The following is a 24,995-nucleotide window of genomic DNA, read 5'->3' on the forward strand; positions in this document are numbered from 1 at the left end:
AGACTTCTATAACCTCAAAGCCAAAAACATGCTGAACTTGTTTTCCAAAAAAAAAAGTAGAAACTGGCCCTAATTACTAGGAGTGTAAGAAACTCTTAAGAAGAAACTTGAAAAGCGTCTGCTGACTTTATGTATCTGATTTGCTGGCATGCTTTAGATTTTGATTTAAACATGTGGTTTTGAGAAACAAATGTGATGTTTCCCTGCAAGAAAATACTTGTCATAAAATGTCATAAATAATCCAGCATTTTTATAATGTCCTGTATCAAAGCAACAGTAAATTCAGTATTGTGTCTTCATCAGTAAAAAAAATTAAATGTTTCAGAAAATGGTACAAGAAACATGCTGTTCTCTGTTACTCCCTAATGCCAAGCTGTTTTAAACCCTGAAGTATGAGACTTTTTTTATTCCTTTCACTAGTTTTTTAAGAGCCATTAATATTCTGAACATTTGGTCAGTCACAGAAATGTGTGCTCCTAGTTTTTAGTCTCTCTTGCATTTGTCACATATCTCTTTGGATTTCTCATTTTCCTGATTTTTACAAATCTCTGATCTTTACATTATGAAGTCATGCATTTAGTGAAATATATCATACTGAACTAAAATGTGGCCTTGGACTATCATAAAAGTCACTCCACAAATAAATTCTCTTCATTTTCATTGTTATCTAAAAGACTCTTCCTACAAAAGCATATCCAGTCCTGTGGAGGGGCAGGCAAGCCCTGGCTACCAAAGGTGACAGGCAGGATATAGGATGAGAGCAACTGATTCTCTATAGAAAAAAAAAAAAAAAAAAACTTCCATTCACAATGGTAAACAAGAACAGCAGCAACTGGCAAACCCCCTCATACTAATTTCAATCCCAGCAATATTTACATTTTTTTCTGAAATACAAGTTGTGTTTCTGTGTACTTTGAAACAGATGCTGTGTCCAAAGAGTGGGTGAAGTGATGCTTACAAACATGATTGAGCTGTGCTTCATTTGTTCCAGTGTGCTGAGACAGATGGAACAGCACACTCCTGTGGCCTGAACAGCACTGAAAATCTGAAGGCCTCCAATAATGAGCCAAATGATGGCCCCACATGTGGTGATGGCTTTTTGTGTTGCTTTGGTTTTGTCACACATGTTCCTATTTTGGCATCTAACACCAAATACGTAAATCAACCTTGCACTTTGTAATCTAAAGACATCCAGTGCTGTGAGTTACTACTAACTTTTATTCCATCTTCAAGGAAACAAGTAGGGATGTAATTTCAGCTCCTAATAATGGTGACAAATGCACTGGATGGCTATGTATAGCCATCCATGTACTATATATCCATCAATACAAATCAAGAGATAAAAGACATTACATTCACTATATAACAACAAAAACAAACATGCACTGAAAAGTTCCAGGGAGGTGTTTATAAAATTGGTGGCTTTTTGACCTAGCATGCCAAAACACATTTATGTATGATTGGTTACCTTCTAGGCTACATTAAAAATCATGATTTTGGGGTGGATGATTTAATATTTATTTAGATCATAGATATTTAGGTGTCTAGTTAAGTATCACATCCATACATGAAAAAGAAAACTAAACATGGGGGCAAAGAATCACAAAATGGTTTGGGTTGGAAGGGACCTTAAAGACTACATAGTTACAACCCCACTGCCATAGGCAGGGACACCTTTGACTAGACCAGGCTCCTCAAAGCCCCATCCAACCCTGCCTTCAACACTTCCAGGGATGGAACATCTACAACTTCTCTGGGTAACCTACTGTCTCAGCACTGCTACTGTCTCAGCACTCTTACAGTAAAGAATTTCTTCCTGTATCTAATCAAAATATACCCTCTTTCAGTATGAAGCCATTTGCCCTTGTGCTAACACTACGCATTTTTGTAAAAAATCCCTCCCTAGCTCTCTTTTTATCCACATTAAACACTGGAAGGCTGCTAGAAGATTCTCTTCTACAGGTTTAACCCCAACTCTCACAGCCTGTTTTTATTGGAGATGCGCTCTAGCCTCCTGATCATCTTTGTGGCTCTTCTTTGGACTTGTTCCAACAGGTCCACATCCTTCTTGTGTTGGAGGCCTCAACACAGAGCTGAATGCAGTACTGAATGCAGGTCTGGAATTTTCATGGGGTCCTACCTTCAGGATTTATCAAGTAATTTCTTTATCCAAACATGCAACACATACATATCGTGACTGCTAATATTGGTTGATTATTATTAATAAACCAGTAATTTTTATGCACAGGAAAATTAAACACTAAATGGGCAAATGGCAATACTTGCCTGTGGCAAAGACAACATTCTTTGACACCAGTCTGTATTCCACGATAGAGAACTGAGGAAGTTCAATCCTTTCCACACCAGTGACTGCATTATCTCCACCTCTCCAGTAGAACTCTATGTCATCAGTTGTGTAGCCATCTGCAGGCAAAGCAAGGAAGTCAGAAATAACAGTGGACTCAAACATAGCTTCAAACATGCAGCTTGTCATTTGAGACAACAAAAAGAATTGGAACAGCTGGAGAGCTGTATGGTATTTTGCCTGTGGGAAGGTCTCCCACATTGCTACACCGTTACAGTCTGCTTGGGAATTTTAGGCAAAATAGTCAGCTTTCTTTTTATTTTATCTTTTGTTATCACTCATATATTATTCACTAATGGTCACAGTGAGAAAAAAACACTAGCCAAGACTTAGGATACCAAATGCACTGAAACCAAATGTATATTTACACTGATAATCACCAGGAGAAGGTTGATTATTCATGGAAGACAGAGAAACAACTGGGGCAGACCTTTCCCACTCACAGTAAACTGTGAGTTGCATCATTTCCACTAGTGAAGAACTAGAGCTGAATATGGAATATATACGAGTATTTTCTCTATATGGCCCACAATTTCCAGCCAGTGGCAGAAATGGACCAGGTACTTCTGAAGTGCAAATATACACCTGAATACTGCAATCCTAGGATATGACTAGATGAAAAAGAGAATGCTGTTCTTTTTGCAATATAATTTCAAATCATAAATGGGGTCAATCTGAAAGCCCAGGGTAGGTCCTGCACCAAGATGATCCATACATAATAAAGCATACTGAAAGAAAATTGTATCACAGTGTTTGCTCTCTTAAAAATAAATCTGATAAAAATACAAATATTCATCTCTCGTGTTGAAGATAAGCATCCAGCCACTACCTCTGCCAAGTCAGGTAGGAATACTAAATGATTTCATTCTGTCCTAACATCATTTTTCTAGGATGTATTCATCTACCTAGAAATGGATGATTTATATCTCTTAATAATTCAAATAAACAGACAAACAAAAAATCCAAATAGTGATAATTACATGATTCAAATAGTGTTTATAGACACATGTGTAAATATTACACAGTTTTATAAAACAAAAACCTAGATCCAAACTAGATTTCACATGCATCTTCTTAGGTACGTACAGCTTTCTATTTCCAGAGTACAGTTTTGTTCATCTAATGGGTATCTTCTCAAGTCCATCATGCATGCTGCAGTGGTTGTGATTCTGAAATACAAACATCAAACAGTTTTACTGTACAGCCAGTAATCCAGGTTTTGGGTGATGGGGTTATTTATCTTCCAAAGTGAGGACCCTCTGAAGAATAGCTTACAATACCGGAGAATCTGGTCCGTATTTTTACATTGAACAGCAGCCTAATAGAGCAGCAATTTCACTGACTTTCAGTGGAACAACTCGCTGTGAATTACCCTTATGCAACCTGCCCCTTTGGGGTTCAGTGGACCTATCCTCATATGCAAATATTACATGAACATTTGCTGAGATTAAAAGATACAACTTTATAACAGAAACCATGAAGTGAAAATAGTCTGCCACAAATGTCAAAATGATTACAGCTGCATGAATAACTGATTTCTTGGTTTTGTGGTAGGTCTAAGAAAAAAAAAAAACAACCTGAAATGTTGAAAAAAAGTTTTAAGTCCAGCCAATGCTTTGTTTTAAATTTTACTTCCCTGGTTTTCAAATTTAGAGAGGATTTTGCTGTGAAGTTCCATATTGAATTTTAAGTTTCTCCTCAAGTAACAATGCACTTTTGCTTCTCTGTCTAGTTAACCATTTTGCACCCTAAGAACAGTTTTGCAAAACATTTCACTATTGATGAATCATCATTATTTATCAACCTCTTGTATATCAGGGGAATCAACAATAAACATGTGCAACCAAAACAACTGTCTTAACAGTGTCACACAGCACTGTAACTTTATTTTGTAATTAATGGATTTATACATTTGTACTAACTCTAGACAGATATAACCATATGCTCATAGTTAATCTGCAGAATATTTTGATGTTTTTCTGAATCACAGCCTTCACCAAGGATATGTACATTATTATGCATCATTGTTTTTATAATGATTTCATATAAATTTCTTGTTTAAATTATCTTCTGAATCTGATTAGCTCCATCCCTTACTGATCCTTTTTTGATATAAACAAGACATGGATCTAGCACAGGGTTTGTTCCTAAACAAATAATATTCTAGTGATAATTTATGTTAATAAATACAAGATGGGAAAATGTCTTAAATGAACTTCTAAAAGCTGGAACTCTCAATGTTAATGTTTTTTTCATGTGTTTTCTCTGAAGTTCTTTCTTCTACCCATTAACCTTCTCAAATAACACTCTTCTAATCTGGTAAACTACTTTAAAATTCCAGGGCAATGTTTCCAGAGAAAAAAAGTAGTTACATGCATTTCTTCACATCTTTCACAGTAAAAAAAGTTGTTATTATGAATGTTCACTCCAATCTCAAAGAAAAGGAAGGAAATAATGCTTATCCTTAGTATATAGAATCATTTTAGATGAATAACTACATAATATCTAAAGAAAGGAATTAAGACCATTATTGCTATCTCACAGGACAACAGAGGCCACCCTCCTCTGACTGAGAAAGTGCTTTTGCAAGAAAATATTGTAATTTCTTTGCAGAGGGAGACACAATTGTATGAGCACAAAGGCAATGAATGAGGAAGGAGAGGAAAAAGCTCAAGGATCTGTTGTTCAGCACATCTTCTACCTTGTGTTCCTAGCAGGAGCCAGTGAGAAAGGCACACAACTCATCTTTGTACTTTCCAGCCTCACCTACAGCATAATCATGTCTTTGTCACCACTGCTGACTCCTCTGACTGTCCTCTGAATACTCTTATGCTGGTCCCACATGATTTCAGCTACTAAGTAAGTATCACAATAGGATACTTAGGTCAGCCTTCTTCCAAGCTGCATCTGGGAATTGCTCTGGTTCCTCTGTTAACACAAATTCCAGTGGGCTGGAGCAGTTCCTCAGTGGCTCTGCAGTTCAGGGAAAGGTCTTCTCTGCAACAAACATTTCCAAATACCCTTTTGGAACTTCAGGCAGGGCGCTAAGACACAGGGCTATTAACTGTGGAGATGATTAATCATCTGGGTTGTTTAGCCTGGAGAAGAGAAGGTTCCAGGGGGATCTTATGCCAGCTTTCCAGTACCAAAAGATAGACTACAAGAGAGCTGGAGTAGGACTTTTCAGAAAGATGTGTAGTGGTAAGACAAGGAGAAATGGCTTTAAACTGAAAAGTGGTAGATTTAGATAAGATTTTAGGATGAAATTTTGACTTTGAGGGTGGTGAGGCACTGGAACAAGTTGCCCAGAGAAGTTCTGAATTCTCCATCCCTGTAAGTGCTGGAGGCAAGCCTGGACAGGGCTTTGAGCAACCTGATCTAATCAAAGGTGTCAGTGCCCATGGCAGGATGATTTTTAAGGCCCTTCCCAACCCAAAGCTTTCTATGATTCTTTGAATGTCTCCTCAATATGATGACTAAGAGCAGCTCTGACTAAGCATATAAAACTAGGATTAGCATATGGTCTTAGAGGAGAAAGCTTATTCTTAAATCTGTGATTATTGATAAACAAGCAGTGATCACCTTAACAAAGCCATACTGATCATGCAATTAAAGGATTTTGCTCCTGAGTCAAATAATAACTCTATTCAAAGTAAAACAAGTAAGCATGCTTGGAAATCGTTGATATGAAGGTTCTCTCCCATGCTTTAGAAAATCCACCTACACCAACCTAAGGTCTCATGTGGGATCCTGCAGCAGAATCCACATGAACTAAGGTGATACAAAAAGGAATGTGCTAGCAGACTCTTAACTATTATGTTATATAACTAGCTTTAAATGCCAGCCATACAGAACACAAATGATTAATTTTACAATATTGTAAAAAATTATACAAGTGTCAAATTTATATTCAACTTAATAATTGTGTTATGACTTTTAAGGAATTTATTTTGGTCTGTTCACATACTCTAGTGGTTTTGCTCCCCAAGTTCTGCTATTATAAATTGCACATTCTTGCTCAGGAAACTTTTTTACACTACAGAAAAAATGGATGTCTTTAATTTAATAAATATCCACTAGAAAAGAAGATACAGCTAGAAATAAACAGAAACAAATTTACCTCATTTTTTCAAAGTGAGTTTATCACTCAGAGGTCCCTCCTGAATGAACATTCAAGCAACCAAATTTAACTTGCACAAATGCACACCAAAAGCAAATGAATGGTCGAGGCTTTTGCATGCTCCCAAAAAGAGCAGGTTTACTTTTTATGGGATGGGATGGTGCCTGACACAAGACAAAAAGATTTCAAGAACTCATCATCATGGCAGTGACAGAGGAATGATTACGAGCCAGACAAAAATGAAGCAGGACACAGACACACATAGAATTTGGGTGAAAGCAACACACAAAGGAAAAATTTTTAATTGTTTATAATTTCCTACTCTGGTTTTCTTCCTCTGCCTTTGATAATACTTCTATATTGTATAGGAAACCTATCTGTGATGGGCTGTGAGGTGCTGCATACATGAGAGAAGGATATTTATGTCCCCAGAACTTTTACAGTATGAATCAGTCTAGGCAATATAGATACTTCATATGTGACTAGGTCACGGTCCTGGCAGTTTACTTTCTTGATACAGAAATACATTCATCCAAAAAAGAAGTAAGCACAGTTGTCTTGTCTGACATCACAACTAACTTTCTCACCCTGCAAACATTCATCATGTTTCATATATGGGTAATAATTATGTGAGTCCGTTCAGATAAAATACATATATTCCTCCACCCCAGTTACTTTTAACATTTAACACTGTACTGCCTAAAAACAAGAGGTTTATGCATGAGAAGCACACAAGCAGTCAGACTCTATTTTTGAGCCCTAGACTATAAAGTAGTTGTTTTCTTCTTAGTCTCTTATTAAAAAAAAAAAAAACAAACAAACAAAAAAAAACCACCCCTGTTTTATCACCATTTTCCTTGCAGATTGTTCTGGAGAAGGTAGAACAAATTCAGTGTTACCCAAAGAAAAAAATTCCCCAGAAAAGCTACTGTTCCATTCTCCCAGTATCACAGACTTCTGCTGCAGTAGCAAAGTGCTTTCTCTAAAGCAGAGAGGAACCTTGGATGACTGAAGGTCAAGCCTTTCAAAACTGTGATAAATCCTACATTGTGCAGAAGAAAACACACATCCAGCATGGCCTTGGGATCACTTTCAATTATGTATGTGTTGAGGAACTGCATTGCTCTGTGGATGTTCTGTAATTGGTTGCAACACTCCAGAATTTCACCTATTATTCTGAGTGACCCTGTGCTTTGTGGCACATAAAACTCCAAGTTCTGGCCTCAACCCACTGCCCCTGGACTGCAGCTTGAGCCCAATGCCATTTGGATGCTCTGAAGCAATAACAGAGGAAGTAGAGTAGTGGTGAAACAACACAAAGCACAGGTCTTTAAATCAGCAGAGATAAGGCTCAGATATTTTCTTCCTTTTGATCACAATGTCATATATTTTGCCATAATTTAATTTAAGACAGTAATTTTTCACTATGTAACTTAGCTGCTTCATATCACGGATATCTTACCCTGGATATTACATGCTTTCGGAGAAAAGGAATGGGAAGAAGAGTGCTACACATGAGCCACTGGTGAAAACCCTACTAAGCAAATCCTACTATGTGAAATGCATCTGCTGTGGACACTTGTATTTTGCAGAAGAGGAAGCCAACTTATTCAAATACAATACTCTCAGACAGATAATCCTCACCTCGATGGGTCCAAATATTTTTAGAGTATGATAGAAAGACTTCTACACATTACTAGGATCACAATAATTCTAATATTCTTTACTTTTTTATTATATTGCTTGTGGGGATATTTCTTAACATGAAGAAAACAAATATATCTCAGCTAATTTTTTCTTACATTTAACCACTTGTGGAAAGAATCTTAAACCTGTAATGTTTCACACTGGGTCAATACCTTTCAAAACAAAATCCTTCTTTTGGTAAAACCAGTTAATTACAGAGAAAATATTCTAAACTTCTTTGAAGTTTCATATTTGGCTGGGTCTATCTCTATTTTGTCTAGAAAGCTTCATTCAATTCTCCATACCTGACATGTAATAGGAGTTAAAAAGGTAAGGGCCAAGACCTGAGGCAAGTAAAAAGTTCAATCGTTGATAAAAAAGAGAAGCAGGTAAAATATTGATACTGAATATATAACCCATCTGCACCACTTTCCTGATCTCATTCATTTTTTATATTAGGGACTTTTTATCCTTCACTACCTATGTGCACCAATCTTGAGTATTTTCTCTGCTTAAATGTACAAGGAACTTCCAGCTATGGAAATGGAGCTTTCACTGGCCAAGACTTGTTTCGCTGGTTTAAACCACTGGAGCAAATGAAGTAACCTGTTCAAAGAAAGCAATATTTTGATACTACTGGGTTTTCCATAAGGATTTTTGCTGGTGTAATTAAGTTTATTAATAGAAGGATACTTCAGCATTTCTAACCATAAAACCTATTACAGAAAAGAAAGAAACACAAGCCAAACCTAAAATATGTAGAAAGTAAAAAAATATAAGGTCACTTTGTACCTTTGGTTTGAAATGTAACAATTACAGTGCTGATTCCTGCTTGAAGAAGTCACTGAAAGTACCAGGTCATGATCTTAGCTGTGGCTGACTGCCCCCAGCCAGGGCTACTTCTGGCTTTTTTTTAATAGACTATAAACACATCAAGAGACAGCATAAGCACCCACATTCAATCTTACCGCCTGTATTTTGGACAGGATTTTCAGGTTTACAATTAATATGTGCCCTTCTGCTTCCTATAGCCAGTGGGCTTTCCAGATATGGTGACTGTACAGAAACAGATAAAACCTGACTGAAGGCGCTTCTGGCAAAATTAAGAAACATCGAGTGTGTCATTTGTTTTCTACTGGCATCTCTTAGAGTTACAGGGAAGGTTACGTAATAAACTAACCAATGTTTGCAATAACCTTGTACCAGGAAGCAAACATCAACAGGACATAACAGCAGTGATGAAATCTTCATCATGGAAGCACACACCTGAGGCCGTAGAGCACTGTTCCATCCGGGTGAAGGCGAATCATTCGATTCTTCACAGTAACGCCGTGCACAAATGATTTCTTGTCATTTAAGAAGTAAGTGTCAGGCACCCAAAGCTGATCTGCCACTCGGTTATCAAGCGTGAGGTTGAGAGGTATGCCAGCATAAGCCAGCCTCTTATCTCTCCAGTACTGTTGAAAATACATAGTCAATGTGTAATCCTGGTGAGGAAAAAAAAAAAAGAGAAGTACAACAGTGAACCATACTTTGTGTAACTAGGAGAATAATTTCCCTGTTGATACCTTATTCTGCTGTTGATTAAATTTAAATTTAATATTTTAAATGTTTATTAAAAATTAAATATTTGTATCAATAAATAGTTCATATAATTCAAATATCAGTCTAGACTAAAGGGGCATTTCAACTCTTACGAAATTCAGCAGCTATCGGTATCTTTTGTCTTGCTCCTGCTTTTCATTCACGTAGTTCCTCTGACAACTCCCCAGAATTATTATATTTGTGGAATGACAAATAACATAATGGGTAAATATTGCCATCTTCCCTATTTTTAAAAATGATAGATAAATGGAAAAACATTTAAAGTATTTTGAAGCAGTGTGCAAATTTCTGTCTGAAAAATAAGCTGAAAATATGTAGATTATACATGTACCTTTGTGTGACTGCATTTTGCAGTAACATAAATATTTTGTCATTAACAGGCTACACAGGTACTTTGAATAACAGTAAATTGTATTAAAGTCCCCTAATGTCAATGTTTGGTTTTCATAATTTTGTCAGTTTTAAGGTTTATAGTGTCTATTACGAGCTGTGATCACTAATGTAAAAGCCTAAACATGAATATAGAAGCTTAAAACATCCATTTCAAAATTCTTTCTTTCATGGCAGGATTTGCTAACCTGACTTCTTCGTAATAATGCTATATTGAAATGCTTTGCAAGTCTTAGATGGCAGGCCTCATTCATTAGCTTTATGGTATTAGAAAACATTATTAAAAAATGCCTGGGAACATTTTAAAGTTATGTACTAGCAAAATTGAAAGAAATAATTCACATGAAAAAAATGAGACCATAAGTACAGGCCATTAAAACTCTGCTTTTCAAATTACAGAACTGCTCTAAACAATAAAACTCTTCATGAGATTCTTCACAAAATACTGAGAAATTTATGTGATCTCCAAACACATTTAAATATTTAGCAGCAGGTGTGCAAGCCACAGGATACCTGCATTTGCATCTGGTTCTACAAGCTGGTGATGTAAAACCCCTCAGGCTTGCTGCTTGTTTGAGAAAAGGACGCTCACGTTTTCTAAGCACAGCTGTTGGGAATGGTCCATTCTTGTGATGGGTTTCATGTGGAGACAATCCAATTTCAGGCACTGCTCCTGTCCTGTTTCCCTTAAGCACTATGGTCTTTCCTTGAAATCATATGAAACTTGAGCTTGCCTTTCACACTCAGAGCTTTTACATTTTTGATTCAGTGATTCATTCTCTTTAATGAGGGTGCTGCTATGGTTTAAAGAAATCAAATTTAATTGCTTAGAAAAATAAATCATTATAGATATCAAGGAAAAGCTGTTCCCATTTTAAGAAACTAATAGGAGACCTTCGAAAACAAAAGGGCCCAGTGGTGGGAGAAAGGAGACCACGTGGAACTGCCTGGAAGGAATCTCATTCCTTAAACCTCAAATCTGACATGACTGCTCAAGAGAATGAGCTCTAACCTTTTTGTCAGCAGCTTTCTTCCGTGGGACTAATGATCTCAGCTCAGCAGTGAATGAGGTGCATGAGACACTGGGTGCACCTGCCTCACTCCCATTATCATATCAAAAAGGCCACCTCTTCCCTCATGTTCTCTGCAATCAGTTTTCTAACACTGATGTGTTGGAACAAATATTCTCTACCAACTCTGTTTTGCTCTGTTTAATTAAAGCTTGTTTCTATTAACATTCAAAACTTGCTGGCTTCTACAGTGGTTTGCACAGCAATGTCAAGGAATTTGGGATTATGAAAGTTGTGAATACAAGGACAGTACACCAAAAGCTCACTATGTGTAAATGCACAGTATGTGCACAAAATATTGCTAAACAGTGAAATAAAGAAAAGAGGTGGCACTGCATAGCATTGAAAGAAGTGAGCTGGCTAGCATCAAAATATATAAACAGCAGTATATCTGGGGAAAAAAAAAGTTTTAGGCTAGCTGTCTTTTTCCTTTGGTTTGAGATAAAAATATATGTTAAAATCTAATGAATGGAGCAACTAATTAGCTATATAAAACATACATAACAATACAAGTACTAATAATCTGGCATTTTATTTAAAAAAAAATTTACTGTGTCAGGGAACAACTTTCCAAATATGTGCAGAAACACAACAACCATCAAATATCCAAAGCTTACTGTCTTGAATGAAAAAAGGACTACCAAAACATATTCTCTAATATACAAATTTAACTAGTTCTTTTTCTATTAACCCTACTTACTTCTTATATCATCCTCCTTTAAAATTTAAAAAAACTCTTAACACTCTATGTCTATTATTGTATATGTTTATATTTGCATTTTGTACATTTGAGCTCTGCCAACCTCACCTGCTCTGAAGATGATGATGGCAGAAAGAATTAATATGAACCATGTTTGTTTGGCCACTGTCACACTTTTTTCAACTCCCTCAAAAAAAAAAAAAAAAAAGGAAAAAGAAAAAAGAAAAAAGGAGCAGCAAGCTTGCATAAGAACTACACTGAAACTGCCTGGGTGTGCAAGGAAAGGAAAGGCCAGTTTCTTAGGGTGGCTCCACCCAAGTCACTGCAGAAACTATACTTTCTAAAACCCATATGGATATTCGTTCTCGTTCTTTGGTTAACTAATTTTCAAGACACTATGTATAAAGGAAGTTTTCGTCTAGATCCCAGAGGAAAATGCAAAAATGGTTTGAATGTAGATGGAAAATATGAACTAGATATTTCAGTGAGAAAAGGAACTTGTTACCACTCAGTAAGTAGTCTGTGAAGTTTATTAAGGGGCACCTCCCTCCAGGGAACTTATGGTGACTGGTTCTGATACAGAGGTCAAGAAGGTAAGATGTCTAAAGCCTGAAGAGATTCATCCCACTGCAGCTACTGCACTAGGGTGCTATTCTATGTCAAAGATGACACAGAGCTGCCAGCTTTAGGAAATTCTAACTACTGCAAAGAGCAGTGGACAATGTTCTCAAGCAGCAAAGACCTCTAAAAAACTTATTTCATTCCCTCAAACAATACAATATAACATTCAACATTTACCTCTCCAGATCCTCACACCAATAAGATGCTTCAGGTCAAGCATGGTAACAAAATCACTCAAAGCTCTGACAGGCAACAAACACAGTGCTTCTCAAGTACAGGTGAAATGTCCTCAAAATGGGAAATGCATGACTGCACAGGCAACATGATCTTTCTTTTGTGCATTTAAAGACTCTGAAACTTCCTTTCCTTTGAAAGGACAGTGCTGGGCATCCTTGAATTTCTGGCATGGCAACAATCCCACTAATGCAAGGAAAGGTACGCAAAAAGGTGTGATGGTTGTTCTTTCAATACAGTTTTCCCCGGTCAAGGGGAGTGGAAAACAGAATTTAAAAACCTCAAATAGTAGATAATACTTTGGATATTATCAAGATAAGACATTTAAATACAACAATAAAGAGGCTGATATCACAATTTAAATAATGTATAATACATCTGTGTTCTGTGTACTGCTTACGATTTTAATACATCTTAAGCAAGAATTATAGAATAACAAAATTGTATGTGCCAACCATGTACAAAGAAATTTTTAAGCATTTTCTACATTATATTTGTCTCTCTTGGACTGAGCATACCATGCAGGAAACACAACTAACCCACTCATAAAAAGCCACTTCAAGCAGATAATGTACAGTACCTAATGCACTGACTATAAGACCAATGAATGAAAAATACTAATATGCTGTGGTAGTAAAGGAAACAATTACTTGTTTTCTATTACAGGGCTTGTTATCACTAGTTTTTCTTCTGCACTCGATAACAGTGAAAGAAAAAATCTAAAATATAGTTTGCTCATCAAAATAAAATTAACGTAATTATAGCAGCAATAACACTCTAAATCTGACTATCACTGTTTGCTGTCTTACTATACTATTTATCAGGGATGTTACAAGTTTTCTATTAGCTGTAAAAATGTTCCTTCAAAATGACTGCTAGATAAACACTGCAATTAATAATTAAGATGGAATACAGGCAACTAAACAAAATAAATTATTCATGCAAAATGAAAGAATATATTGAAAATTATTGGAAATATTGGAAAAAAAATATTAAGAACTATTTCACTGCTTGGGAAGATAGCCTTGTGTCTACCTGAAATGCAGTTTCCTGATTTAAATTTGCATTTGGATATATAGTCGCATCCTTGTTTTCTTGACCAAAAGACAAATGTGATTATTACCATCATTTTTTGGATTATTTAATTTTGATGACTTAATAAGGTAAGTAATCATTTAGTGATAAAAAGATTATTGAAAAACCATGCCTTAGTCTCTTTAATAACTTCAAAGTCTCTTCCCTCACATTCAACATCATTTCAAAAATTATGGCTCCTGTAGTATAAAGAGTTATTTCTTCACCACTGATGATTGAATTATATTCTTCCCAATAAGCCCAAAGTGAGTTGCAAAGCCATACTCATGAAACCTATGCTTTGACAACATATCTGTAAATCCGTCACCTTTTCATATGCAGAAGAGACCTGACAAATAGATTAATGCACACATTAATTCACACAACTAAATATTGAGTTTAATAAAGACGTATTCAGAAGAGCTAACCATAAGAAATCAGAATTTACCAGCAATGCTATTCAGTTGTGTGAGACGATCACATAAACATTTTTCTCAGCATTCAGAATTTTCAAATAGCTTCAGCAACTTTCATATTAAAGAAAAAATGTACTAAAGAAAAAAATTAGAATCACAGAATCATTAATGCTGGAAAAGACCTCTAAGAGCACTGAGTCAAACCACTAATGATATTCAACACCAAACCTTATCCCCACATGCCACATTTACAGGCCTTTTAAACACTTCCAGGAATGGTGATTCCACCACTTTCTGGGCAGCCTAATGCCTGAAACCTATATATTTACATTATATTTTACTTGTTGACATTTGGGTTGTCCAATGTATAAACAATACAGTTTCTTACTTAATTGCCACAAAATGGAGAAAGCCACCAAAGTCTATTGTTCTGCAAATTTTTTATAGGAAAACTGCCTGATCAGAATGTCTCTGGCAACAGGTGTAGTTCCTGGGCAGGCTGAGTGAAGGAGACCTGACATAGACACACACACATCCCACAGAGTCCACCAAAGCACCTTCTCCTAATGCTTCTTAGCCTACCTGCTGTTACAGTAAAGGTTCATCTCACCTATAAGAGCCTGTCTCAGGCTTTTCTCTGACACTATGCAAAACCTCTACAAAACTGACAGGTTGAAAATATAACACATATTTTCCCAAGCATGTGGCTATGATACTCTTCCATTAAGAAAATGCTAAAGCAGCTCAATCAAACTGATGTCAGTGTGACCCTCCATACATCCATGTTGTCTTGGTATCTCTCATACAAAATTACCATTACTGTTTTCCTCTTCTACTGAAACACAAAAGGATAGTGTTATAAACAGGAGTTATTTTAGCCTCCAAGAACTCACTTAATTCTACAAAAAAAAATTTCCAAATAAATATGTGATTGCATGGGTCTTTCCTGCCCCTCATACCCTTTGGCACAAGTGCTTCCACCTCCACTGATACTGCAGTGCCTTCTCCAAAGAGCCTGCTCCTCATCAAGCATCCTTGGGTGCTCCGAGGAGGGTTGCCATACCAACCAGCACTTGGCCTTCTGCAGGCAAAGAGAGCACAGTTGACATAGCAACCAGCCCAAGCAGCTTCTCCACTGCTTTTCGGGCACAGGTGGTGGTTGGTCACTGCAGTGGAATTGAAGCTTCTCAGCAGGAATGAAGGAAGCAACCAGGCACCACCAGGGGTACTGCCCCACAGCACCTTCCTGCCACAGCCAGCGGAGCTCACTCTTCAAAATCTGGGTATTGGCTCTTCTCTCTCTCTCTTCCTCTGCCCAATCCAAACTGATGGGGATGCTTTCTTGCTCTTGAGGTGTTCTCTCATCCCAATATCAGAGAACACCAGCTGACAAGAAAGCAATTGCTTGGAGTGAGCTTTGGGAGGCGGATATAGAGAAAGAACAAATTCCTGCAAATATTTATGTTCAGGGACATAAAACAATAGGAAGACAGCCTGGGCTATTTAATCCCTGACAGATAAGGGTGGGGGGAGAATACTTAAAAATACTTTTTCTGATTCAGAGTATCACAGGTATTAAAACATCACAGGCTTCTCAGTAATCAGGAATTTCTATTCCCAAAGGACTGATCAAAGGAAAACTAAAACACACCTTTACATATCATGGGTATAATACTCTTATCCAGAGCAAAAAGCTAGGAAAAAAAAAAAAAAAAGTATGGTCTTACACTACATCCCTGCAGAGCTGTCCAAAGAGCTTACGATAAATTACAATCAAAATCTATTGCTGATGGACAGATAGAACAAAAAATTCAGCATCTGATGGTCCCTCCTAAGAAAGAGGAATAGAAATGTCAAATGGATAGATGCTGTTCTTGAAAACTCTAAAAGAGATCAAGTCAGAAAAAATACCATCAAATATCCTAAAAAAAAATACAAAAGAAAAATAATGCTAGGCTAAGTGATTCACTGAACTTGTTTCAAGAAGCACATTTTAGAGCCAAGAAGGCCTCAAGAAAACAGGTACATTTAATTGCACTAATTGAAATCCTGCTAACAATATACAGGGAAGAAAAAAATTAACTTCTATCAGCTGTCAGCTGGTTCCCACAATTGAGGCAGCTGACCTTAGAGAGATGGGAACTGACAACTAATGGATTGTGCCTCCTACACAGTAACAGGATGTGCCACCAGTGAGTTGGAGAAATGAGCTACTGCCCTACAATCTTAAAGCTGTAGGTTTACTTTTTTTCAGTTTGGAGATATGAAAAGAGGTTAAAAATTTGGGATAGACCAGGTACCCATTTTAGAGAATGAAGGATTTCTCACACTTCTACTTTGTTCTTTCCATAAATACATAATCTTATATCTTTCCTTTGCATTTCTTGAATTATCCATAAAAATCTGGAAGGGAAAAAAAAAAACAAACTCTGAGAAAGCCCTGTAAGTTGATATTTATCATATTTATTCAGGCCTTCCAACTTATTAAACTATTGAATGCATGAACTTTTTACTGTCTGCAAGGTGTCCCAGCACAGACTCTAAAATTGGGTATACACAGATGTGTTTTAAATACTGTGACCATAAATACATAGCTCCTTGACCCTCTTATTTGCTGTTGTTAAACATGAACATCCAAACAAATTTTCAGTGAACAATATTTCACACTGAAAAGTCTAGAGTTTTTTTTTTTTATCACCACAGAATTGTAAAAACACCTTTTTAGAGGCACTATAGAACTTGTAAACATTTTTTTAATCACTCCAGAGTCCACAAAAAATCAAAACTATGTTTAGGAAGAGAGAGCTGAGGGATACATGCACTTGAATGAATACGTATCTGTTCACATCCACACTTTCTGGTTAAAAAACAAAGTAGTATTTACTCTACTGCGGGAAGAATTTCTTTAATTTTCTTGTCTCCCAATCTATCCATTTGCTGGCTGGGAGCCAGCCAATCTCACTAGCACTGGAGCCCAAAGTTCTACTTGCTGTCTGTGATTATCTGAAGAGCACATATTCTTACAGGAATAAGATAACCCATTCAAGACAGACACAGTGAACAAAACGCACTTTGAGAAAGAGAGCAAGAACACATTAGCCATCAAATGCTTTAGCTATGCTAAACTTGAAATACAATCTGTGTATTTTCAGTACCAGGCCTGGAGGGCATCCTCACATCCTTCCAGAGCTGAGGGCCCAGGACTCCAGGTCAACCCCCTGGGTCCATCAGCTCCTGCCCCAGTGATGCCACAGCAGGACTGGTCTCCAGCTTCCATAGCCCTGGGCCCAATCAAGCTAAGCCCACCCGTGGGCCCAGGACTCGTCCCCAAGCCCAGGGAGGTGCCCACACCCAGCGCTGGGGCTGTGCTGGTGCCCCCAGCTGACCTGCTCCGGGTTTGGGATGGTCCAGGCCCTGGCTGCCCACTGCCTCTCTGCCTTTCATGAGGATCCCCTGCCACTACAGACACCTGGCCACTGTGGCTCTTTAAGAGCATAGTTCATTTGTACCAGGCTTTTATCTGTTCATTTCGGACTAAGGGAATGAACTGAAAGAGTTTTATCCACAGTGGCTGTGGATTGAAAACGCGATGCCTGAACAATCCTCTGCTGCCTCCTCCCTTCCCTCCAGATGTGTCACTCACACTGCCAGTTTCTCTCACATCTTCTTTTCACTCCATCAGTAATACTAAGTTCAACTCTACATCATGCAGTAACAAAATTAGGATGCATGCCAAGTCAAAAGGAAAACATGCATTTAGTAACAACTCATTACTGCAGGTAGGATAAACTCACTCTGTGACACAGCAATGCTCACAAAACTCAGCAAAGCATAAAATAAAGAAATGGACAAAACCTCCCAAACACTGCACCCAAGAGGAAATATTGCAAGTATACATAATATTTAACAGCCACACAAACTTCTTGCTGTACAGGGACCTGTGGGAGAGAGTGTTTCCTTCTGACAGTGTCCTTTAAAGATCAGGCTGTGAGTGATTTTATAGAGAAATGTCCTGCTTAAGGTGAGTCTCCCCTATTGCTTGAGATGTGAACATCCTGCAAAGATCTACTAATAACTTTGGAAAGGGAATCAAAATGTGCAATTGCAAAAAGAAAAAGGAGAGTTTCAAACTACAATGCTGCCTAACTGCTTAAGCCACAACCAGTATGGTCTATAAAGGCAGGCACGTTCAGGGGTCTGTGTCTACAAGGAATATTTAGAGCAAAACTGATACTGTAGTGGATAATTGCTTTCCCTTTTGTGTGAACCTCATGAAGTTCAATAAGGCCAAATGCAAGGTCCTGTACCTGCATCAGGGCAAACCCAAGCACGAAAGCAGGCTGGATGGAGAATGGACTGAGAGCAGCCCCAAGGAAGACTGGGGGATGCTAGTGGCTGGGAAGTGGGATGTGATCCAGCAATGTGCACTCACAAAGAAATTTCTTATATACATCTGTGTAACATGGACATACTGATTTCAAAGGCACATCTCAAATTCAGAAGCACAGGCAGAGACAAGTTATTTAAAGAAACTGAGTTGTCTTGTTGCTATTGCATTAGGAATGGCGCTAATAACGACACAAGACTCTCTCTGCTCTCAGAAGGCAAAAAGAGAGATCTTTATTTTTGACCATCCTTTTTATAGACAATTCCGAAGAATGAAACAGGATTGGCTAGTCAGAAACAACACCCCTTGACTGTTTTTTCACAAATAAACAAGTTAGAAAAACACCACCTGCTAACGGTTTTTCACCTCCCAAGAACTGTTTTGATTCCTCCTTACAATTTCTCAGGCCAGTGTGAGAAAGTTATGTGACTTAATTTCACAGACTCTGCTGCTGCTGGCTGATCTCTCGCATTCAGCATCCAAAGTCTTCCCCATAGGTACAGGCTATAACCACTGCTCAATTACTTAACTAATTCATCTACTATTGTCAAATATCTCAGAAGCAGGAAGTGTTTTTATGAGGCAAGAAATCATTTGCCCCATGAGGCCTTTGGGTGGACAAAATATGTCTGTGTAAATCAGCATGAGTAAGGTATATTATATTCCATTCCTTTCAGATTGAGATTAGTATTCTGCAGAGCCACTCAGTTAGGATGATCAGGTGACCTCCCAAATATGAAAATTATTTTCTTGACCATCTATCTACCTCTGCTCTTGCTCCAGCACTGTCTTTCATGCTGACTTCAGACAATGATGTAGGAATGGATGGCTTAGACTCATCAGGAACTGAACAAACTTTGTATAAACTCTCTGCAGGGAAAATGGGATTCAGATAAAGCTGCTGTAAGTAAAAACCAGGAAGGTCACTGAAGAAGGAGATTGAAATAAAGACTAAAGGAAACCTAAACAGGTGCAAAAGAAAATCTGGCTTGGGGATATAACATAGAGAGGTGAAATTATAAAAAGCTTTATATCTGTGAGAAGAAACACAGGACAGAAGTTCATAAAACACATGTAGGACATGAGTTAGGCTCATTCTATACCCAAAAATACCATTTAAAGATAGCATAGAAAATTTAGCAACCAGATCAAATACATACATAACTTTTAAACTAGATAAAGGAATGAAGACACTTAGTTTTAAGAAAGAATCCTGACCTAACAGAAGCATCAGAGACTTGATGGAAGGAAAGGCAGGCAGTGGAAACCACAAACTACACAGGAAAGAAAAAAAAGGATGCAGTGTATGTTAAAGAATGCTTTGCACCAGATAATTGTTCTGAATGTTGCACATTATGGATTAAGACACCAGGACTACAGAAGTATCAGAAAAAGCTGTTGCTCCCTAATCAGGATGACAGTGGTATTAGTGAGGTACCAAGAGAGGTTGAAAAGACAACAAGAAAACTAATTAGTAATCAGAAACTTCAATCACCCCACACAGACTGGGTAAATATTAGGTTGGGGCGTGATGCAGAGACTAAATGACACCACAAATGACTGATTCATGGAGGAGCTTTTACTAAAAGCTGAAACAAGCCAAGATACCCCTGACTGGGTTCTGAGCAATGTGCAAGTCATGGGGCAAAATGCTGTGACAGAAACATTGCTCAATAACTCTGATGGAATTGCAGAATTCTCTTTTAAAACTGAGAAAATACTAAACCAAAATAAAAATAGCACTTGATTTCAAAAAATAAAAAATCAGGCTGCTTGCTTCAAAGTTGGACAAAAGATTGTTTATAGTCATCATAATATGAACTTTTAAATATCGAAAACAACAGTTGAGTAAAAAACAAACAAACTCCAGAATGTTTACCTTATTACAACTAAAAAGATGTACTTCAAAAATAAGAAGTCGCATCCAAAGGAGAAGTAAATAGCTAAGAAGATATACAAGAAAAGCAAAATTAAAAAAAAAAAACTGCCTAAGCATTACATTTTTAAAGGCATAAACACTTACTGTAAATCAACAAGTGATATTAAAAGAAAACCTTATAAAGCAAGAATGTTTTACATTGACATTGTTAATGACCAGATATAACACAAGAAACAGAGACCAGCAGTTTTTGCAATAGTGAGAGGTCACCTGCAGTCCTGAATGAGGATTTGTGCAGGCCCCCATCATGCTCATAAACATGACAGACAAGAGACAAACACTGAAGTACTTAGATTTTCTACATTTCTTTCAATAGTAAAAATGAGAAGTGTGAGTGTGAGGAGGTGCAGAAGGACAGCAGCATTCTGTATGCCTGAGTGATAAAACGGAAAAAAAAATCAATGCTGATGCAAAGTAATGCACATGGGGAAGAAATAAGAAACAGTCCTAACTATGGACTAATTTGTAGGTTCTGAGCTAACTATGGCCACTCAAATTTTTTTGTTGTTGTTGTATTAACCAGCATTTTTTAGGAATAAAACAGTTCAGTATTCTGTAAAGTCAAAATAAACAAACGGTACAACTATTTGGAAAAGAGATAGAAAGGCCAGTTTGAATGGAGCTCTGAGCAACTTTGTCTAGTGAGTGGCATCCCTGCACATGGGGGCAGGGTTGGAACCAGATGATCTTTATTGTCCCTTCCAACCCAAATCATTCCATGGTTCCTGAAAATGTTGGAAAAAAAAGGAAAACTCACTGCACTGCATCATTTTAGTTGACTTACACATTGAATACTGAATATTGTTCAGGCCTCTGTCCCCACCAGGGCAGAGCATAACAAGGTACAGGGAACTGCAGCAAGGAGAATGAAAAGCACAAACTCCATATAAAACTAGACTAAACATGCAAGACTTCTCTGTCTACAAAAGAAGCAACTAAGAGATAAATTGAAGATATCTGTAATAATGTTGTGGAGGAGGCCAACAGCTATTTACTCCTCATTTGTAAGAAACAGAGACCAGCAAATGAAATTACCAGATTTTGCACTCTGAACAAATGAAAGGATAATCTATTTTCACACATATGTATATGTATATGCATGTGCATATTTAAACCAGGTGATTCTTACCCACTACTTGACCAAAAATAAGCAGATGTCCCAGGAAGCCCCCAAGCAGTTTCCCAGTTTGATGCTGGAAGAATATCAGAGAAATAACGTAACTTAGTCTCAATGTACTTTATACTATGCTAGAGCATTCATCAATGCCCACAGCATGAAACTGAATACCGAGAAAGGCAGACTTCAGGTCTAACTTCATAAAGTCATTTTTGTGTCTTTATCTTCTTGGAGCATGCTATGAAGTCATTTAAGACTCTGCAGTGTTGTTCAGGAGCTGATGTGACTGTCCTGTGGTGTTAATAAGCACTGCTGTCAGGGCTGACAACTTATCTTTCCCAGTGGAAAGGAAATAGAAGTTGTAACCTGAAACACTTACACAATTCTTTTTTGATTCAACTGCATATGAAGATGATTTTGAACACAAGCTTTTTGTAAATAGCACAAATATGTCAATGTAGAATATTTTACTGCCTGTCAAAGTTCAGAAATTATTTTAGAGTCACTTCTTAAATAATTTTGAGTGATACTCATGTTCACTTTGTCTAGCATCTGCTTCTGACAAATGTAAGCAGATGTGTCTAATTATTACCTTTTGATAATTGTATATGCATAGCATGAGTATGATCATGAAGAAAACAAACTTTTGTGAAGAGGAGGCAAAATGCCTTTGAAGGCAATGAGATGGCAATGAATCAGATAGCTAAAATACCTATTTTATAGTTGTGAAGTTGGCAAATAAACACAAGAAATACATTATTCCAAGTGAAAACATTGTTTGAAGATGAGAGATACATATGCAAATTTTAATTAAGTTGGAGCTTGACATCAGAACTGTGCTCTTTCCAATTTAATCTTACACAATAATAGAATATCCTGAGTCAGAAGGGAAATAGAAACATCAAAGTCCAACTCCTGATGAGTTGATTGACAGGGGTAATATCTTTGACCTTATTTTTCAACTGTAACACCATGTCTTGGGTTATATAACAACAAAAAAAAATGTTTATTCTATTCCATCTGTTGAAACTGGTTGGGGAGGTGTTTTCCTTATCTCTTGTAACTCTAGGGGGGAGGGGCCAGATGTTAAAACCAGGTAGGGCATTGTTCCTTATCTCTTTCCACCCTGCAGGGGGATATCTTCTGTTAATGGGCCATTAAGGCTCACCAATGACATGACACATTACATCATCCCATTGTGAGATGCTCCAGCCAGTGCGGGGAGTCAAACTGTTCCTACCTAGATAAAAACTGAGATGTAGGGACACCAGATTCTGGTTTTCCACTGGATTCCCAAAGGAAGACTGGACCCATCTCACCGTTACTAGACCCTTTTTCTACAGGACCATCTCTACTCCAACAGAACCACATCTGCCACTCCAGGAGGGCTTACTTTGGACTGCTTCCAACACCCTGACTAAAAGGGTGTCAGGTTGTATTTTTGACTCTGTCAGGATTTCTAGGATTTTTTTGTTTGTGTGTTTTGTTTGCTTGTTTTTTATACTACTACATTTGTATCCTTAATTTTTTTAGTAAAGAACTTTTATTCCTATTCCTAAATCTTTGCCTGAAAAGCCTTTAATTGCAAAATTATAATAATTTGGAAGGAGTGTATTTACATTCTCCATTCCAAGGAAAACTCCAGCTTTCCTGGCAGATACCTGTCTTCTCAAACCAAGACACACCATTCATATTTTATTTGAGTGGACTTTGCCTATTAAAAGATTTTAAATTGGTTAAAACACCAGTTCAAATGGTGCCTTTAAAATGCCAGTTAAAATGGTGCTTTTTAACACAACACAAAAATTACAGGCAGAAGTTTAACCATAAACCCCTTGTAGAACCTCTAACCCTATAACTCCTTGTCCAGCTTCTCCACCTTCCTCACATACATCTATAATTTTGGATTTTGGGCCACTTGTTGACAGTGCAGCTCCTGGACTTGCTGTTGTGTCCAGGGACAAACTGCTGACACCCTGATGGCTGCTGCCTTGCAAGCCCGCAGGCCAGCAATGCTGCTCATTGCTGTGCAAGGGCATGGATGCCAGCTTTATGTCTGTGTTTCTGGCAGACCACTGTCTGCCTGGCCCCTGGTGAGGCTGCTGCTCTCCATGGCACCAGGCTAGAGAGTCTCTCGAACCTTTGGGGTTATAAAATGTAAGTCAGAAAGGGAGTGTGATGGGTTTCTAGGGTGATACCATCAGGAAAACCTGAAATCTGACAAGTGTTGCGAGACCAATGTAATCTCAAATCAAGAGGTCGTACACTCCTTTTCTACATACATTTATTATTCACACCAAATGCAAAGTTGATTACATTATCTCATATACACCGATCATGCCAGTAAAGAGGAAATATTCTACAATATCTATTAAAAACACAGAAAAATTCTTTTAGCAGTTTAAATTTTAAGAATGTTTATTTCACTATTATGTCACCTGTTTTTTCCACAATATGCAGACAGAATGACTCTGCTTATAACCAAGTATCAAACTATGTACATGGTATAAAACTTGTAAATACTTCAGATTCTGCTAGATGAGAAAGATGTACCTAAAACCATATTGCATGCCAATATAGATCACTGGAGAAGCTAAACATAATTGTTCCTCCACTTTAGTGTACTATATTTGAATTTGATTTTGTTTCTCTTAAAGCAAAGAAATACTTTTTCTCCACTATTGGCTACATTTTATGACAGCTACTATAGTGTTTATCTTTTTCTAATTAGATTTGCAATTATCAGCTATAAGCAGAAACACAATTACCAAATTATTAATTGTATAAAACAAGAACATAAAGTAGCCCGTATCTCTAACTCGGAAACTAAATGTAAATCTATGTGTGATATAACCTAGTTTTACATTATCTCTTTCACATTTGTCCTGGTTCATCTCAGAAAGAATTCATTCCTATACGACTAGCTGTTCTACACAGTCCCAAATCCAGCAGCTCACCTTCAGAGTAGAAGCTGCTGGATGCTGAACACATTAAAACATCTGATGCTATTTGGCCGTAATGACAGAAATGGATGCATTTGAAAAACATGGTTGATTGATTTTATATCTTTTGCAACTAACTGTAACAAATGCATTTACACTAAAAAAGAACCATCTTTGAACTCAGACTTAATTCCTCAGATAAGTGATTTATTCTATGCTTAGAAAAAGGCCTTTGCTTGAGCTATTGATACATGCATTATTACTACAATAGCATGTAGTAATGACATGGTAGACATATTGCAAATGTATTCATGAAGTGGCCCCTGATT

At 37.3% G+C, this 24,995-nt stretch overlaps 1 protein-coding gene across 2 annotated transcripts in view; it reads right to left on the reverse strand.

The window, feature by feature from the left end:
* The window catches only part of GABRB3 (gamma-aminobutyric acid type A receptor subunit beta3), a gene marked incomplete at both ends in the record, with an annotated part of 198,192 nt that overhangs the window by 23,588 nt on the left and 149,609 nt on the right, over positions 1–24,995 (reverse strand). For both annotated transcript variants that reach the window (XM_083881827.1, XM_083881826.1), the window contains 3 exons: positions 2,287–2,424; positions 3,452–3,534; positions 9,438–9,658. In XM_083881827.1, coding sequence (XP_083737953.1) covers positions 2,287–2,424; positions 3,452–3,534; positions 9,438–9,658 — 442 coding nt within the window. The remainder of the gene's footprint in view (positions 1–2,286; positions 2,425–3,451; positions 3,535–9,437; positions 9,659–24,995) is intronic.

This window comes from Zosterops lateralis (genome assembly GCF_965231275.1).
Source record: "Zosterops lateralis genome assembly, chromosome: 2".
In the NCBI taxonomy this organism is placed as follows: Eukaryota; Metazoa; Chordata; class Aves; order Passeriformes; family Zosteropidae; genus Zosterops; species Zosterops lateralis.